This window comes from Haliotis cracherodii, unplaced genomic scaffold, assembly GCF_022045235.1.
Source record: "Haliotis cracherodii isolate W230 unplaced genomic scaffold, xgHalCrac1.p SCAF_11, whole genome shotgun sequence".
In the NCBI taxonomy this organism is placed as follows: Eukaryota; Metazoa; Mollusca; class Gastropoda; order Lepetellida; family Haliotidae; genus Haliotis; species Haliotis cracherodii.
This window is the reverse complement of record NW_027266266.1, coordinates 29,379,543-29,398,404: the sequence shown is the minus strand read 5'-3', so window position 1 is coordinate 29,398,404 and position 18,862 is coordinate 29,379,543. Positions and strand designations below refer to the sequence as shown.

Below are 18,862 nucleotides of genomic sequence, written 5' to 3'. Positions count from 1 at the left end.
AATCTTAAAAAAAATTAAATGCATATTGAGAGACTGAGGAAGCTGAACTTTGGCATGTCTGTTTCTACTTATGATGACATCATATTTTGTTCAAATCATCAGATTCCATTGTTAGTTTTTAGTCCTCAGTATTTATCTAGGAAATATTTTTTATATTATTGCTGACAGTGACCTTTCTTAAGTTGACATTTTATACTATTGATTACATATCTGTTTAAGTTTTATACACCTGCAGAGAGGAATTGACATGCTCTTCAGGGATTATCCTAGAAATGTTTACCTGTGAGAAAAGAATCACACCTCATCCAAAGGAAAGAGATTTCTGGGAGTGTGATGAGATTTTTGAGTTATTTGTCTTCAAACAGTGAAAACTGTATTTGATTTTCTCTATTTGTGTCCAGAATTATGATGCTGTTAAAGTTACTAGCTTATATAGATATATCTATGTGTATCCTATTTTCAAACACATAATTATTCCTTTGCGAATTTTTAAATATTTACGACTGTTGTAAAAAGTGTAATATTTTGCTGATATTTTATTAAACATGATTGCTATACTTTAGTCAATTTGGCTGTCTATTTCCCTCTGTAGTGTGCAAAGAAATATTTACCATTAATTATACAGGGAACAGGGTAAGCATTTTGCTCAAAAGTAAGCAGGCTGGGTTTTTATTAACTCTTCAAGATTACTTTTCTAATCCAAAACTGAAATAGCTCTCTACACTACTCATTCAATAAAGAAACCTTTGAACATATTAACTTTTTAACAAACTAACATCGGGACAGTGTGATAGGCTGGTGGTTAAAGCGATTGCTCGTGAAACGGAGAGCCTGGGTTCAATTCCCCACATGGGTACAATGTATGAAGCCCATTTCTGGTGTTTGATGTCTTGTAGTAAATATTCAAATGTAAGGCACTTCCTATTTAATTCTCTTTCTTTAGACTTTTTTATTTTTGAAAGCCTTATTTCCTGAACCAGGTAATGTAGAAATATAGAGTTAGTTTGTGTCTGTTTATATAGTTTATAGAATATTGTCACTGTTTCTGCATAGAACGTTTGCTTCATAAAATATCTTGTATTTTGTATCTTGTGTCCCGATACACAAGCAAAAATAAGAACACTTGTCACCACTTCCAGTACAGAGAATTTCTCATAAGCAAGCACATTTCCATTCAGTGCATGTTGCTCTCTCATGTTTTAATATTGTAACACACTTACACTTAGGGTGCTAGTGAAAGCACAAGTAACACAAGCAAAGATGAAGTTTGACAGTCAAAGTTTGTAATGGCGTTTACAAACTTTATGTTTAATTTTGGTTTTAAATGTCAACAATGTAGACACAAAATATTAACGATGTGATGAAAAATAATGCCAAAAAATACCCCCAGTTTTGATCAACTACTATTACGCCTATTAGATTTTATTAACAGGGCTCAGTCTCGAAAGAAGAGTACCGGTAATAATATTAAGTTATATTAGCTTTATTGTTTTGAGAAAATGTTATTACAAGTAATAAAATGTCAAGAGATTACTTCTTAATTTGGCCTAAAAATGTATCAAAATATGTACCTAGTGGTAGTGAATGATAAGAAGAAGTGTCCTTGACCTTGACCCGTGATTTATAGGCATCATTAACAAGTCATGTGACCTTTCTTAGCCAATCAGAATACAAGTTGGATGGCGTTCATATCACAAGCATGGCATAGTAATGTCATTTCCAACACAAGTAAGTGATTACAAAATGTCCTTGTTTTGTCCTGTTTGTCAGGACACATCTTGGTTGGTGGTCATCTCCATTACATGTGAAATTTACAAAACAAACAGTTTCTTTTATCAATTGGTATTGTTCTTATACTGTACAAAGTGTTGGAATAGATTGAACATGTTGAACAAACAGAATTTGTGCCAATATCTGATACAATGATATGAAGGACAAGGATAGACTCAGACCAAGCGACTGGGAGGACAGCTTGACAGACATCAAACGTACGCTAAGACCATTGGCCTATAGGAGAAAATATGCTCTCATTCCATGTATTGATGTTGTCCTATATGTCCTTTAATAATTCCAACAGTAACACGATTCATTAAAATACTTGGCAAATATTAACAGAGAAACAGACAAACAGATTGTCAATATTGCCTTAAACTGTCGGCAATGAAATGTCATAACACAGAACGACTGTCATATTGCAGGTACAAATGCAAGAAACATGGGAACGTATATGTTGTCTATATGTCTGAATTTTGCAAATCTAGATTAGACTGCAGGAAAATACTTTATGATGAATCTATTACTTTGATGTGAAAATAGACATCCAAGTTATAAACAGTTACTATTCCAAGTGTTAACATAATTGACAGGTCACCGTAACCTAAGAAATGTCAAACAGATCAAATTAATTATTCAGTGCGACCAAGTGTAATTATCATTAATTTTCAAAGTGAAATATACTTTAAAACATTTCAAAGGAAGAAAGTTATCAGAAAATCTTCAATAACCAGTGTATTAGGTCATTGTTTATCTGGATGAAATGCCAACTTCTGTCTAAAAATAGCCACGATGCACGGTAACATTGAATGCAACAACCTGTTCAATAATTGTGCATAATGATAACAGTAGGTATATTATTCATGGATGTAATTCAGTGGTAATCAGGTCATGCCTGACAAGTGCTGCTCGCACGAACGTTCAGTGATAGATAATCTTATTATTTGTTTTGATGTGAAAATTATGAATGGACATTTGCAGATAGATCATGATATAAGGAAAATAGGTACCACTTATAATTGACAAGGTTTACTAAATGTACTCTGTTTACAATTACTGCTTACATTAGACTTCTATAACAATATCCCGAAAGTTGAGGATGAATTGTCCTGCTTTTTATCACCCGGATTCGAAAACCGTGGGGATATAAACAATCAGCGTGTCCATCCATCTGTCTGTCCCCCGTCCGTTTTCCAGTTCCAGAGCAGAACACTTGAACCATTGAATATTTCTCCTTGATACTTGCTATACAGATCAGTCTAGCGATGAACTGGTACTTTTGATGATTTTGGATTTATGTTTTGTTTTGTTTTGTTTTTTATGTTTTCATGACAGCAAGTTGGACTTTACTGAAAATAAGGGCAATGCTCGTTTCCAAAGCAGGACTCCAAGACCATTGAATGTTTTCAGATGAAACTTCCTGTACAGATCAGCCAAGTGGTGAACTGGTGCCTTTTGATCTTTTGGGACAATCAAAAATTTGGAATCTTGTAAATTTGTTCTTCACTGAACAATTGCATTAATTTGGTGACACTAATTTCATTTAATGTAGGATCAACCACATGGTGGAGTAGAGGGAATTAGGAGCATTATTTTGCTTAGTATTTTATGATATGCATGCTCAATAAAAAAAATACTTTGGTTTATCTCATTGTGTCCCCAAAATAAGTAGGATTGAACTGATATATTAAGATGACATGAAACTGAATTATATTTGCTGTTGACATATCACGGTTTGCTAAGTTGTTTACAGCAAGGCCAATCATGCCCAACCCAACATGCTAGGCACAATATAACTGGACAGAGGACCTTCCCTTCACTCAACAGTAACCAGAAATCTCATTGTTGGGACTGGCTTGGCACGGATGGTTAGAGAACGGCACAGGGCTGAAGGCATTTTGTTGATGGTATAGACAGATAACAGTGATCATTTTACAACTATAAACCCTTATTCCACAAAGTAATTAGTTATGACAGTTCATTGAACAATGAATATTATTCCTGGTTCAGTCTTTTGTTTAATTACCAGCAATTAAGTCATATACTTCCTGCAGAAGGTGGCGTTTTCCATGTGCAGCAGCCAGAAGATTTTTACAAGTACAGTGAACTAAGGTTTTAATGAACTCAAAGGGACCATTAATTGTTAATTTCATAAGCACATGTAATGTGTGAATTGAAATTATAATTTCATTAATAAAACAAAGTAGATGTGATAGCGGTGTCTTCCTCTGCTCATGCTAAAAATAGGCCAAGTTCAAAGGTAACGATCTCGTGAAACGAGAGCGAAACCTAATTACCCATAAGCCCTTCTTCATTATGCCGAAGTGCTAAAAACAACTTAGAAAAGAGCTTCAATCAAACATTTATTTGGGATGTCCCAAATTAAGGTGACAAGTAACCCAGATCTGTGTACACTGTACCGAATGCGAACGTGAACAACAAAAACAGTCTCATCTGAGACAGCAACCGGACGGATAATCTTGGTCCATGCTGGACATCTGGAATGTGGGAATTACAGCCAGGCCTCCTCCTAATGGCGTCCTCTGTAAAGAGGTACAATTCAGTCAAAATACAAGCTAGGGAGGGAAATTCAAGGGTGACATCTACTTCGCTTTATTAATGAAATTATAATTTCAATTCACACATTACATATGCTTATGAAATTAACAATTTCACCACATAAAACTCTGTAGATGTGATAGCGGTGCTTTAAAGCTCTAGTTTAATATTTTAGACTGGATTCCACATTCTTTAGTCTCCCTCAAGTAAAACTGCTTGAAAGTAGATGCTCAAGACCAGTTTCCGAGTTCTAAAATTTCGGTGATCGAAGCACCTTTAGTGTAAGCTTTTCATGTAGAAGCCCCCCGGACAGAGTGTGCTCTATACACTGTAACATTGATCCCTGCATCCTTCATCACATTAGTTACCCATCTAGCAACTGTAGCTGCGGATACAGGTTTGTGGGGTTTCACATAACTGAGTAATAACTTATCTCTATCCCCATCCTTTCTCCACAGGATTGTGCGGTCAAGGTAATCTCTGATACACTGCACTACACAGAGCAAAGGATTCTAAGGATAGGCTTGTATAACTTATGAGGTTCTGACCCAGGCCTAGTGACCTTTGTGGGCTTTGTCAAAAGAAAGACAACTTTGTCGCCCTTGACAGATGTGAACTTTACGTTCATGGAAGTAAGTTCAGCTGAGCGACTTGCTGATGTAAAAGCATCAACAATATAGCCAGTTTCTCTGTCAGATGCTTATCTGATAATTTACCATTTTCAGGCATATTACCAATATGGTCCAGGACCACGTCTACATTCCAAGTTTGGTGGTATAGAGGACATAGAGGTTTCTGATTGAAAGTAGCTGTCATAAGTTTCTTGGTCAAAGGATGTTGACCAACTGGGTAGCCAAGTATGTGGGGATGAAAAGGCAGACAAAGCTGATCTGCTAGTATTAACGGTTCTGTATTCAGATCCACTTTCATACACGTGGGTTAGATCCTCAAGGATATGTTTCAAAGAGGCTGAAAAGGGGTTGATTTGCCGTTCCACACACCAGCAAGACCACCTCTTCCAGGAGGAATTATAAGCTCCTTGCGTCCCTGGTCTCCACTGGTGTGACAAAAGCTCGGCAGTTTTTTGCGAAATGCCTCCTGAAGTGAACAGATTCCTGAAACCCTCCAGGCCGCTAATAGCAGTGTCCCGTTTGCTACCAGAGGGTGTGTTTGACCTTGTGGTGATTCGAGCAAGTCGGCCCACACTGGTAGAAGTATTGGACATTCCACTGACATCTCCAACAGGACAGGGTACCACGCCTGGCCCTGCCACACTGGAGTTATCAAGGTCAGTTCTGCCCCCTCCCTCCTTACTTTCCACAGACATCCCCGGATCATGGAGAATGGGGGAAAGGCGTAACCTCTCACCCCCTTCCATTCCAACTGAAATGTATCTATGTAAGTTGACTGGGGATCTGGTCTCCAACTGACATACTTCTCCAGTTGATGTGATAGGCGGGATGCAAAAAGGCCTATCAAGTGAGGGCCAAGTCTCTGATTGCACTGGTTGAACACCTTGTGATTCAAGAGCCAATCGCTCGAATCTGCAAAATGGAGACTCTCCCGGTCTGCAATGATGTTCTCCATGCCCGGTAGATACTGTGCTTCCAGAGTTATCTTTCTCTGGAGACAAAAGTCCCATATTTCTTTGGCTATCGTGAATAGAACATGAGACTTTGTCCCCCCCCTCACGATTCACATAAGAGGCTGCTGTGCGGTTGTCTACCTGGACCAGAAGGGACATGCCTGACTGACTTTTGCAGAAACACTGAAGAGCCAGTAGAACTGCTTTCAGTTAAAGAACTATGATATGGAATTTGCTCTCCTCCAGACTCCACTGACCTCCAGTCCGGTCTTGATTGCAAACTGACTCTCTGGGCTGCGGGCAAAGAGAATCATATCGTCTAGGTATATGATCATCTGAATACCTGCTCTGCGTGCAATGCTTACCACAGGTTTCAGCAATTTGGTGAACATCCGTGGAACTGGCAGAGAAACTGAAACAATCGCCCTTTCCATTGAAAGCGGAGGAATTTCCTCTGGTGCCTGGCAATTGGGATGCTGAAGTATGCACCCTTCAGGTCCAGTTTGTACATATAATCGTTTTCCTGAATTACATCCTTCAGGAGTGAAAGGCTTTCCATCTTGAAATAATTGTATGGAATGAAAACATTCAGTTTTTTCACATTGAGTATTGGTCTCTGACCCCCGTCTTTTTGGGGAACTACGAACATGGGCCTCAAAAACTGAGATCGTGAATCCTCCAGATTCACACCTGGAAGAATCTCTTCTATCGCCCCTTTCATCATCATGTTCCCAATCTCCTTGTCCAGAAAAATTGGTTCACCTGAGAAAGAGTTAACAGTGGAGGTGGTTTTCTCTAGATAGGCTTTTGAATGAATTCGATTTGAAAAAGCCCTGAATGGTCTGAAGAATCCATGGTCTAGAGTAATTTTTGTGTAGAAATGTGTTATTCTGCCCCCCAAAATATTTTCCAGGTAAGGAATGTTTTCTAATATTAGATCTTCTATTTCTGGTAACGTACTGTCTGGATGTTCTGGATTTTGAGCATTCAGATTCATGGGACTTGAACTTGCCGAGCTTCATGGCATCGGTATTTGTTGAAAGATAGTGATACAAACCTATATGGTCCTGAGGATCTTCCTCTTTTGCCACCACGGTCTTTCCCTCCTCTCCTGGGATTGAAGGATGACTGAACTCTGAATCCACCCCCAGACGAACAGGGCTTACCTGAGGGCTCACCATGGAAGGGCTGCTGCGAGAAAGGCTGGTTTCTAAAGAAGTTAATCTTTTTCTTTGGAGCCGAATGCCGCCCACCAAGAATATCCCTGTCCTTTTGCTTCCGCTTCACCTCGGCGAGTAGCGTGTTGTAAAAGGGATCTCCGAAGAGCTTCCCTTTAGCATCGACAAAGGTACCCTCGTACTTGTGAAGCAACTTTTTTGCTTTCTTTGGATCCTTAACCAGTTTGGATAAAATTGAAAGATGCCTGTGGAAATTAATCGACAAGTTAGCTTGTCCCACAAGGCAGACTGACTTTTCTACAATGTCAAGAAGTTCATAAATGTCGAAATCAGGTGAAGCCTGCCTGTGTCTGATTTTGTCAAGATTTCCTCATAAATGGGACAAAGGACTCATGACATTTAACATTCTCTTTTGAATAAACTGCAAAGAGAAATCTGGTTTTTACTCAGATGACCTGTCCCGCGCTTCAAAAAGATGTCTTAATACACATCCAGTTGGCGAGCAGTCAAACAATGCTCATCAGGTATGGGGTGATGATCAAGAAAGTTCTCATTCAACACATTATCTTTTTTGAAGGTAGAGAACTTAGTATTGAGATGATTAGACAGATGGCTTGGCAAGGACCAAGAATCTGATTCTGCCTGTGTTCTCGAAAATGGGACATATTCTCTGGTGGTGGTAACAAGGAGAGACATTTTTTATACCCTGACAAAAAATGTTAATACACATGTTAGTTTATTTACTTGCTGATGTCTCATTTTTAGATGTGCGATTTTGTAGGAAAGTATGAGTACTGTTGTGGCTTCTACATGATGTTTTGCGATGGTGTTAAGAGAATACATTATCCTGATAAATGTTATTGCCATACAAATGTTTGTTTCTGAATTGACATTAAATGACATGACTTTCAGAGATTTTGTTAATGAGGTTTGGCGGAGCATTGTTTTTATTGGACCCTAATTACTTTATGATGATTGGGTCTCTTTATCTCAGCTCCATAGTCGTGACGCTGGAAAAGAGCAACATTTAATTAATGAGAGTAGGTTATATCATGGATGATACACTTGAGCAAGTGGGTTCTACTAATTACCATACCACAGGATTTTGGTTGGTTGGTTAGTTGTTTTACTCCGCACTCAGCAATATTTCAGCTATATGACGGCGGTCTGTAAATAATTGAGTCTGGACCAGACAATCCAGTGATTGATATCATGAGCATCGATCTCTGCAATATTGGGATACAATGATATGCATCAACCAAGTCAGTGTGCCAGACCACCCCATCCCGTTAATCTCCTCTTCGCTGAAGACATATTCTATCCCGGATCTTAATGGGTCCATACCACAGGAAGAGACCTGTAGACATGAGCACGGGGTTGTGTATAAGATGGCCGTTGCATAATGGCCGACAGGAGAGGTAAACATTGAGCTAAAGCAGTGTTGTTTACACGGAATAAATTCCCAGCGCTACTGTCATTATATCTTCTACTTGATCCTTGATACATCATTTTGGCATTAACAATATATATTTTTTCAACGTACATTATAAGTTTACTAGTCATTTGTTTTTGAGTATTTATCAATTGTGTTTAGCTTACAAACAATAATGATAATATATGGTGGCATGTTAATATAAAACATCTCATGTACAACGTAGTAAGTACAATAGTAAATAATAAATATTCATTTCACATTATAATACAATTATAACAAGATACACATGTAATTCTAAAGCCTGTGTTCCACATTCATAACCAGGTGGAAAACTGATTAAATAAAGGGAAGAAGCTTGCCCTTACATATATGTAGAGACATCATCTGAATATGACGATATATGTAAATGTTCAGGTACTGTACCTATCTACACGAACCGTTACAAAATGGGCATAAGGTCACAGAGACGAAGGCAATAGATATCATACCTTATTCGATTTTTTAGATGATAGAATACATTATTTGATAAATTCAGTTATTGATATCTAAAAATTGATTTGCGGTATCAGTAAACATTTCATGATATAATAAAATCATATTTGTGATATAAATTTATTCTATGGTACCCATAAATCAATTATTGATATAAAATAAATATTTAGTAAAAAGGTGCCCCACATATCAATCTTTGTAGATTGTATTGAGTGACTCGATTGCATCACGGTTATGGTGTTAATTGCTAGTCTTTTTTCTGCACCATAATTTCTTTCATCTTTTCAAAAACAAAAACTTAAAATTAACTAATGAAATAATACTAACGTGTTTATATTTATAATTTATAGTCAACATATATACCTTAAAATCATATCATATCGTATCATATCAGTTTTTCCCCAACAATTGAATATGGTGGTTTGCATCTATTGAGCATATTATTATTATTCAACCCCACCTACCCCATCGACGAAATACAAGACTGTGAAGTCGACGTAAATCCTACAATTGATGATGATGATATATGAATGTTAATGCAACAAGCGTAGATAAATTTAAATACGTTGGACACAGTAACATGTTTCAACGCCTTAAACGTTGGTAGCATTTAAACGCTTGACATTGAAAGGTCTACAGAAAGATGTATTTCTTATCATAGAAGATCCATAAGGGTATTCAGAAGAGTACCGTAACTTGTTACGACAAAAACAGTTCTCTTGATATCCAATACTGGACATCTCCCCACACCCCACTTTGTGTTGTTGTTTTTTGTTGTAAAAGTTCACAAGAGGATGTTTGGTAGGCGACTTGATGTTTCTTTTCAGAGGGTGTTATTCTGACATTACCCACTATTTATTGGAGGATACTGGAAATGAATATAGACTGTCATGTTGTCTGACTGTAGATAGGATTTGTTATCTTAACTATCACTGGGTGTGACCATGTGGATATTGTTGTGATTTTTACAATTGCCCAAATGATCCTGCTGAGTATTGGAGCTTGCCAAAGGTAATATTTTATTATCCCCTGCCACGAAGTGGAATGGGGGATGCAGGAATGGGTGCCGTCTGTCCGTCCTTCCGTCCGTCCCTCACGATTCGTTTCCGGAGCAGAACACAAAAAACATAAGAGATATCTTAACCAAACTTGGCACATAAGTAGGTCTAGTGGTAAACTGGTGCCTTTTGATACTTTGGGATTTTTAAAAAAATTATTTTTCGAGTTTACCTGGCATCAACTTTGACTTATACTGAAAATGGCGGTAGTGCTCGTTTCCGGAGCAGATCTTGAAAACCGTACAATATTTCTTCACCAAACTGGGCACATTAATAGGTCTAGTGGTAAACTGGTGCCTTTTGATACTTTGGGATTTTAAAAGAAATTATTTTTCGAGTTAACCTGGCAACAACTTTGACTTAGACTGAAAAATGGCGGGTAGTGCTCGTTTCCGGAGCAGATCTTGAAAACCGTGCAATATTTCTTGGCACAGAAATAGGTCTAGTGAAAAACTGGTGCCTTTTGATACTTTGGGTTTTAAAAAAGAAAAATATTAAGTTTTTTAGACTTAAAATTGCGGTTATGCTTGTTTCCGGAGCCGATCTTGAAAACTGTTCAATATTCTGTCATGGTTGAAAGAAAATAGTATCCAGGAACTTTAGCCCGGGCCCTCACAATCCACAAGTCACAAGGTAGCACCTATGAGCAGATGATTGGGAACAGGACAATTGCACAAGGAAGTAAACTTAAAGCCCAGGCTGGTCAAGTGTATACGATGCTCAGTAAGGTCAAATCGAGGAAAGGCCTAAAGCTTGTAAAAATTGTAGTAAACAAAAAAGCATTGGATGAGATGTCTAGATTGTGGAATGTAAGACTGTTCACCTGGACACACCCTGTAGAGAACATTCATGGTGATGGACTCAAGGTGGCTCACTTGAATGTGCGATCCATCAGTGCTCATTTTGAAGATGTGAAGAAGGACAAGTTTGTTGGTGTGCTTGATGTTTTGTGTTTCACAGAAACACACATCAATGATTACAGTGAAAGAGACCTGCCAGGATATCAAGTCTATCCAGGAGACATTACACATGGTATTGCTGTGTATGTTTCAACAAGTTTCAAGAACAGTGTCCAGCTATGTGATGTAATGTCATCTCGCAGTATTGAATACATTTCCTTTCTTGTTGGCAAGTTCTGTATTGCTTGTGTGTATGTTCCTCCAAAAGTGTCATGGACACGGTTGTCGCATTCACTTACTGTGTCAATCATACTCTGTCATCACTTGCTTGATAACAGTGTTAGGACCTACACCAAAATGTCGCTTCTAATTGTAATAAAGAAGTTGTTTGTCCATATGTCTCATCCTTACTCATTACAAATACAGTTACGTATTCTATCATAAACTGCAGATGGCAAAACAACACCAGTAACAGCTTTTTTAATGCCGTAATTAGGCCATTTACAAAAAGGCCCAGTGAACATAGTTCACAGGAGCTAATGCATTGCACACAACCGGACATGTCATATTGGCGGGGGATATGAGTATTTCATGCTTGTTATTAGAGGAAATTGATAGCAAATACTTTATATATTCAGGATATATTCAGGATTTTTAGCCCTTTTCTTCCCCTGTGTGTAATTCTGATGGAAAAAAGTCACTCATGCATTCCAGGTAAAAGAAGATCAGACTTGGTTAGAATCCATGTTGATCTGTAACAACTTCCAACTGGTGACATTTCAGTGAACTTGGCAAGTGGTGGTGAATTTTGATATTCATATTATCATAACCTGTCAAACTGTACATAAATTTGTGTTAAAATCATAAATATTCATGGGGACTGTTCCCAGGAACCATCAATATTTTAATTAATAAACATTAGTTTATTGTATGGATTATATAAAAAAAATTATCTTGGTAAATGTTTTACATTTTGCGTGCATGAAATATGGGATTAATAGAGAAAGGAAATATTTTTTTAAAAGTGTCCAATAACTAATGGAGGAAATTGGAAATGGCTGAACCTGTAGAAAGCATCAAATCCGCGATAGATTTGACAGATCTGACAAGGTAACATTCAACAGGCTCTTTACCTTGTGATCATGTTAGCGTTTTTCTTAACAGTTCAGAATAAGAGAAGAAATTTGAAGTGAACTACATTGGAAAATGAGAGAAGAAATTAATAGTCTATGTTACTTTATCATTAAAAAACTCTCTGTTCAGTAAACAACAGTTGTTATTTTAGTACTTTCAAGAGGAAGCCCAAACCTTCTCATACTCTGATAAGATATATTATGTCAAAGTGAAAACAAAAAACATTAACATGCAACAAAGCATTTTCCATGGGCTTGTTAATTTGCTTATTGTTGATAACATATAAATTATCAACTTCATTAGCTTCCGTGTGTGAATGTGTGTAATACTTGTATATTGGCTCCCCAGTTCTCACAATACTTTCTATGTACGGTAATTATATTTAATTAACCTCATCTCTCATGTCAGACACTGATTTCAAACCGCATGTCTTGGGTGTTACACAGCCAGTCTCCCAATTCTCGTGTATCTACTTTGATGTTTCGCCCTCGCGATCTGACGTTATAACATTTCAGGGTATAGCCATCCTCTTATATACAACAGATGCGTTCTGGACATATTATCTTTTGGTTCCATACTGTCTTAAAATTGACTTTATTAGTCTTCGAATGTTACGTCTAGTACACAGAAACAGGACCGTTTAGCCTATCGAAGGAATGTTGCAGTCAGTGGATCTTCCAGTTTGCTGACTTACTGTTGGTAATATCCGTTTTCTTTAAGCAAATAGAGATAGTTAGTAACAATAAAATACGATACAACTATCACAAACCCATTCGACACTGACACCGCATCAAACCCCACGGTAGACTGGACACAGTTGTGTGCACACCTATTATATAATCCCTACCGACAGTGTGGGGTGGTGGTTCAAAGCGCAACAGTCTGTTGTCTAATAAATGCTGGGCGGCGCCTTTGATCTCGCCTCCAACCATGCACGTAGTAGTAGTAAACGGTGATCAGGATGGCCTGGAAATAAACAAAATTCTTTCTTGTTGCATATCAAGGCACCAATTCATCTGTCATGATGTTTTGTTACGTGTGTTGCCCAATGTATCAACAATTAACCAGAATGTTTCATCTACAAACATATATACAAGCCAGGTATTTGCCGACACCAAATATTTTTTTGCTGAATTGCGTCAGTGTGGTTTATCAAAACTTGTATAACACTTGCATCAGTGTGGTTTATCAACACTTGTATAACGCTTGCATCAGTGTGGTTTATCAACACTTGTAAAAAGGCTGGCGTCAGTGTGGTTTATCAACACTTGTATAACGCTTCCGTCAGTGTGGTTTATCAACACTTGTATAACGCTGGCGTCAGTGTGGTTTATCCACACTTGTATAACGCTTCCGTCAGTGTGGTTTATCAACACTTGTATAACACTTGCATCAGTGTGGTTTATCAACACTTGTATAACGCTTGCATCAGTGTGGTTTATCAACACTTGTATAACGCTTGCATCAGTATGGTTTATCAACACTTGTATAACACTTGCATCAGTGTGGTTTATCAACACTTGTATAACGCTTGCGTCAGTGTGGTTTATCAACACTTGTATAACGCTTGCATCAGTGTGGTTATCAACACTTGTATAAAAAGCGATGTGCAAACTGTATGAATCCGCATAGCGGATTCTGACAAAAGTTTGCACATCGGTTTTTCGATTCATACCTCAATGAACCGAAAAAAATATACAGTCAATGCTTATAGTTAAATTCGACAACGTAAAACATGTTTTTTATCTACAATAGTTTAACCAAGAACAGTTGCGTATATCAAAACAGACAACAATGCCGACATTGATAAACATTCCAGTTGTAGGAATACATACAGTGGCTTGACATGAATCAGGTGATTGTTTAATTTATGCACATAACTTGACACGCCTACACAATCAGTAGCCAATCAACGGAGAGTGGGATTAAAACAATGTTCATTGGACCTGTCAATTAAGGCAAGAGGCGAAAAGAACTGCAACAGTCAGACTGTAACGAACCGGAAGAAATATGTCCGAGAGAATGCGGCTGTTTCAAATAACATGGTCATTTACTGCGTGATTCAAACATTACTTCCCTGATTTAGGTAAAACACAGTTGGAGAAATGCTAGTTATAAATGAAACCCGAAGACATGAAAGTTGAACCGGGGCGAGCGGGAAAAAACAAGCGAGCGAGCCTGCATGTTTGCTGTTTCATTCATTCTCGGCCTTCGGTTTCAAAGGGTAGTTTGAACAATGAATATGCATGAAAGTCGCTAAATGTCCTGTGTATGACGATACACGTGAGCAGAAAGGGAATTCCCTCATCTGTAATATTGGGATACCCCGACATTCTGCAGTATTAAAAGTAGTGTGCCGCGGTGGGCGTGGCTTAATTTTTTACATTCATTGGGAAATGAATTCAATAACACGTGACCAATTCAGCTAATCAGAATGCAGGAATTTCCATGAACACAACGAAAATTTAATTATTAACACTTGTATAACGCTTGCATCAGTGTGGTTTATCAACACTTGTATAACGCTTGCATCAGTGTGGTTTATCAACACTTGTATAATGCTTGCATCAGTGCGGTTTATCAAAACTTGTATAACGCTTCCGTCAGTGTGGTTTATCAACACTTGTATAACGCTTGCATCAGTGTGGTTTATCAACACTTGTATAACGCTTGCATCAGTGTGGTTTATCAACACTTGTATAACGCTTGCATCAGTGTGGTTTATCAACACTTGTATAACGCTTGCATTAGTGTGGTTTATCAACACTTTTATAACGCTTGCATCAGTGTGGTTTATCAACACTTGTATAACGCTTGCATCAGTGTGGTTTATCAACACTTGTATAACGCTTGCGTCAGTGTGGTTTATCAACACTTGTATAACGCTTGCATCAGTGTGGTTTATCAACACTTGTATAACGCTTGCATCAGTGTGGTTTATCAACACTTGTATGACGCTTATTCATGCTTGGTGTGGCTGACTGAAATTGAACATTTTGATAGCGTCAGCAGGGAAAATGGAGTTCATAAGACATAACTTTATTTGCTTTTCTGGCCACAGACCGTGGCATATGAAGATCTTACATAAATATGTTTAAGTTTCTTCTTTGATAGGCATTTAGAAGTTGGAGTACTAAGTAAGGATAAGATTTATGGATGGACTACTTCTTTTTTACAATTAAGAGCGACGTTTCGGTGTAGGTAAACTTGCTTGATAACGATGTTAGAACCAATACCGAAACGTCTCTCTTAATTGTTATAATGAAGTTGTTCATCCATAAATCTTATCCTTACTTATGTTTAAGTTACATGGGCTGCAGTCTAGATTATTTACAGCAATACAGTGCAAATATTTTGATCAATAAAAGAAAAACGATAGCTTTTTAACACACACTTTTTGTACTATTAAACAAACTGTGGACTTTGGAAACATATTCGCTTTTTGTAATAACATCTAGGTAACAAATAATATCCATTTCTTAAATCTACGAGCATAATTGTTGTCAAACCTAAAAACATAATCAGGGCGGCCAGTTTGGACTTGCCAAGTGCCTTAAAGTGAGTTTATTCTTAAACATGTCAAAAGGGATTGACCCTACAATATATAGCTGGGAGATGTCTCTCGCACGGTTATGGGTAATGATGTATTGTATAATATTACTGGGGAATGTTCAAATTAGTTGCTGTCATTTACTCCAACGTCAATCGTCTCAACAGGACCATACCTTTGGTTATATATCAACTCCCTGTCTCTATGTCTTAAAGGGGCACTGATCTAATGCAATTCCCCGGGACTGGTTGTTGCCTTTGTTATTGTATTTTCCTGTGAATACCCGGATGATATAGCAGACACCTAGACTAGTCTGTGACCTGTGCTGCGCAATTCGTAAGCGCATTTGTCACTTTTATTGATAGTATAAGGGCGTATGGTCACATTGATCAACAAAATGAAAAACAGTTTTGGAAATAATAAGGAAATGTTGGTATCTTTGTGGGTAGCATCGGTATTGGTGACGACGTTTTGATAAGTCACTTTCTTAGCAATTGTGCAAATTTCGTTTACATTATTTTGACTTGCAACACAAAGTAAATATTTCTCTTGAGCATTGCCTATTTCATCGTGTTTATATTTTTACAGTCAAAATGTGCAAAATTTTCACTTAGCAAATTTAGTAAATGCCTGAATATTCAGTTATTTTACAAATTGACTGAAAAATATATCCATCTATATTATTATGACAACGAATTCAAAACATGTTTATGTTTAATATGACCACCAAGAGACTGAAAATGTTATGATGAAAAGTACATTTCTATATTGTTTGGCTTCTAATCCTACATAATAATCTATTATGATGTTTTTAGGCTCTTTTGATCGTCTTAATCAATTGTAGTCAGACAGATTTTTCAGTCCATTCCACGAGACAAAGATGTGTTGCTTGCATCGCAACCAGAGGTGGACACACACGCTATTGATTTTTAAATTGACGTGTTTTTTATGAAATAACGCATTTTCTGATGTCAGTATGGCAAATTAAACCATTTGAACACTTACAGGAGTCTTTTATCTGTTGCAAACCGAAATTGTTTCAGATTTGGTAAAAAACATAACTTTGCATTAAATCTATTCAATGTCAGAAACTTTTGTTGTTCAGTATATAAAAAGGTGCATCAGAAAATGAATTTGGCATGCAGAGGGTTGAGGGGATCTTCATTGCAGTGGCACTGAGGAGCTTTGGGCCGACTGAGCCAATTTGAACTAAACTTCATATTCACAATGCTTGTACAGAACTCATTGATAATATCATTTTCACTGCAGGAGGCAATCCAGCTGGATGGTGATGTATTGTTTGGGCTTTTAAAGAAGACATCTCCAGCTGTTTATAAGCATCTTGTGAGTATGACCCTGTGGGAAAAACATAATTCTTGCGAATCCTCTTACCTCTATTCCATCAATGCCATAAATCCTGTATTTTGGCCTCAGTCACACTAACTAAATTTTCAGATTTTCAAGATACGTCCTCTTCACTGTCAAATACACACAATTTGTTGTTCCCGAATAGCACTATAGCAACCCAAGCTATAACATGCGTAATGGCGGGAAACCTCACTTCTTTCCTGTGTGTGCTAGAGTCAACACCTACTGTTAAAGTTGTAACGATCTAGCACTTGGTTGTAGTCAAATTTAATTTAAGATTGTTCTATAGTTTTCTTAAAACAGATATATTAAGTCAATTGTTAATTATAGTGACGATTGTACTCACGTAAGTATTGTTGGTGTGAGGTGTTGTGAGGTTGTCATGGGGTCTCCCCCTCCTCCTGCTTGTAAGAAGTGTGGCCATTTTATGATCACGTGAGATCCTCACAACTGCTTGAAGTGCAGAGAGGCTAAATGCACTGAAGAGGCAAGATGCGATCAGTGCTCTACTCTGTCTAAGGAGGCCTTCAAAAAGCTAGCAGAAGCCTTGACTAAAGCTAGAAGAAGAGAAGCTGCTAAGAAGGTTGACGTGATAGCGGCTATTGACTCAGACTTAGCCTCTGACCCTGTCACAGCGTCTCTACCTACTACTCCATCGATTGAATCTACTTCTGCGTTCTCTGTGAACAAGTTGGAACAGCACTTCAACCAGCAGAAGAAGATGATGATGTCATGCTCCTACATCATTTCAACAAATCCACCAGACATTGGCGTGGCCGAGTTATGTAGGCAAGGTGGTACATCATGCTTCTCAAAGTCTACTCAAGCTCAGACATGATGACTGGCTACCCTTACCTACATGAAGCGGAAGTTGTATCAAACCCATGATTCTCCACTTCAGGACCATCAAGTTTTGGATGAGGACTTTATGAAGGTAGTACACAACGCTAATACTGAAGTCACATCACCTGCCTCCCGGATTAAAGACCTGTCAATGGCGTCCAGACATTCAATGGACATTGGCGCATATATTAACTGGTTTGTCGGAGGGATCAGGCACATCATTCCACCATTGCAGACATCATATGATGGCATATCCAGAGAGACTCTGAGGACTATTAGGACAGATCAGGTCAGATTCATCCACATCCTGCTAGACACCATCGTCAGAATGCAGGAAGACTTGCCCTCCACCCAAGTCTTCACAGCTATTCTGGGTACAGCATCAACAACAACAACTAGCAGATTACACCCGACCGCTGGGTCCTAGACATCGTGGCTCATGGATACAAACTGCATTTCAAGGCATCCCATCCTGGCATCTCAGGCCGTCAGCGGCAGATTTCATCTAGTCGGAGCCAAGCTTGCAGCAGCAGATCTGGCGGTCAGGAAGCTATTAAAGACTATCGGAGATCAATAAGACCAAAGGTTTTTACTCTGTAGTATTCTTAGTTCCGAAGAAGAATTCTCCCGATGAATGAGGATGATAAAAGACTCAAAGATCCTCATCAAATTATTCCTCGTACCTCCTCCAAAGTTCCAGATGGAATCCATATGGAAGTTGCAGTCAACTCTTAGGACAGGAGATTGGCTTATCAGCCTCGACCTACAATGGTCGACGCTATGAGTTCCAGGTCTTACCATTCGGGATATCAATTGCCCCTTGGCTGTTTACCAGGATTACAGTGCCAGTCATCAGGTTTACCCACCTCCAGCTTGTACATTTCCATGGGTACCTGGACCAAGAAGAAGCTCAGTTACACCAGAACATGCTTTTTCTGGTTCAGCTTATGACCTACCTAGACTTCCTGGTCAATCCCTCCAAATCCGA

At 38.2% G+C, this 18,862-nt stretch overlaps 1 protein-coding gene and 1 pseudogene across 1 annotated transcript in view; one reads left to right on the top strand and one right to left on the bottom strand.

The window, feature by feature from the left end:
- Window positions 1-18,862, top strand: part of LOC139456408 (TBC1 domain family member 10B-like) — a 133,469-nt gene that overhangs the window by 75,071 nt on the left and 39,536 nt on the right. Inside the window, exon 6 of the mRNA XM_071238110.1 lies at window positions 16,933-17,007. Coding sequence (XP_071094211.1) covers window positions 16,933-17,007 — 75 coding nt within the window. The remainder of the gene's footprint in view (window positions 1-16,932; window positions 17,008-18,862) is intronic.
- LOC139455967 (uncharacterized) lies at window positions 4,156-7,791 on the bottom strand (annotated as a pseudogene).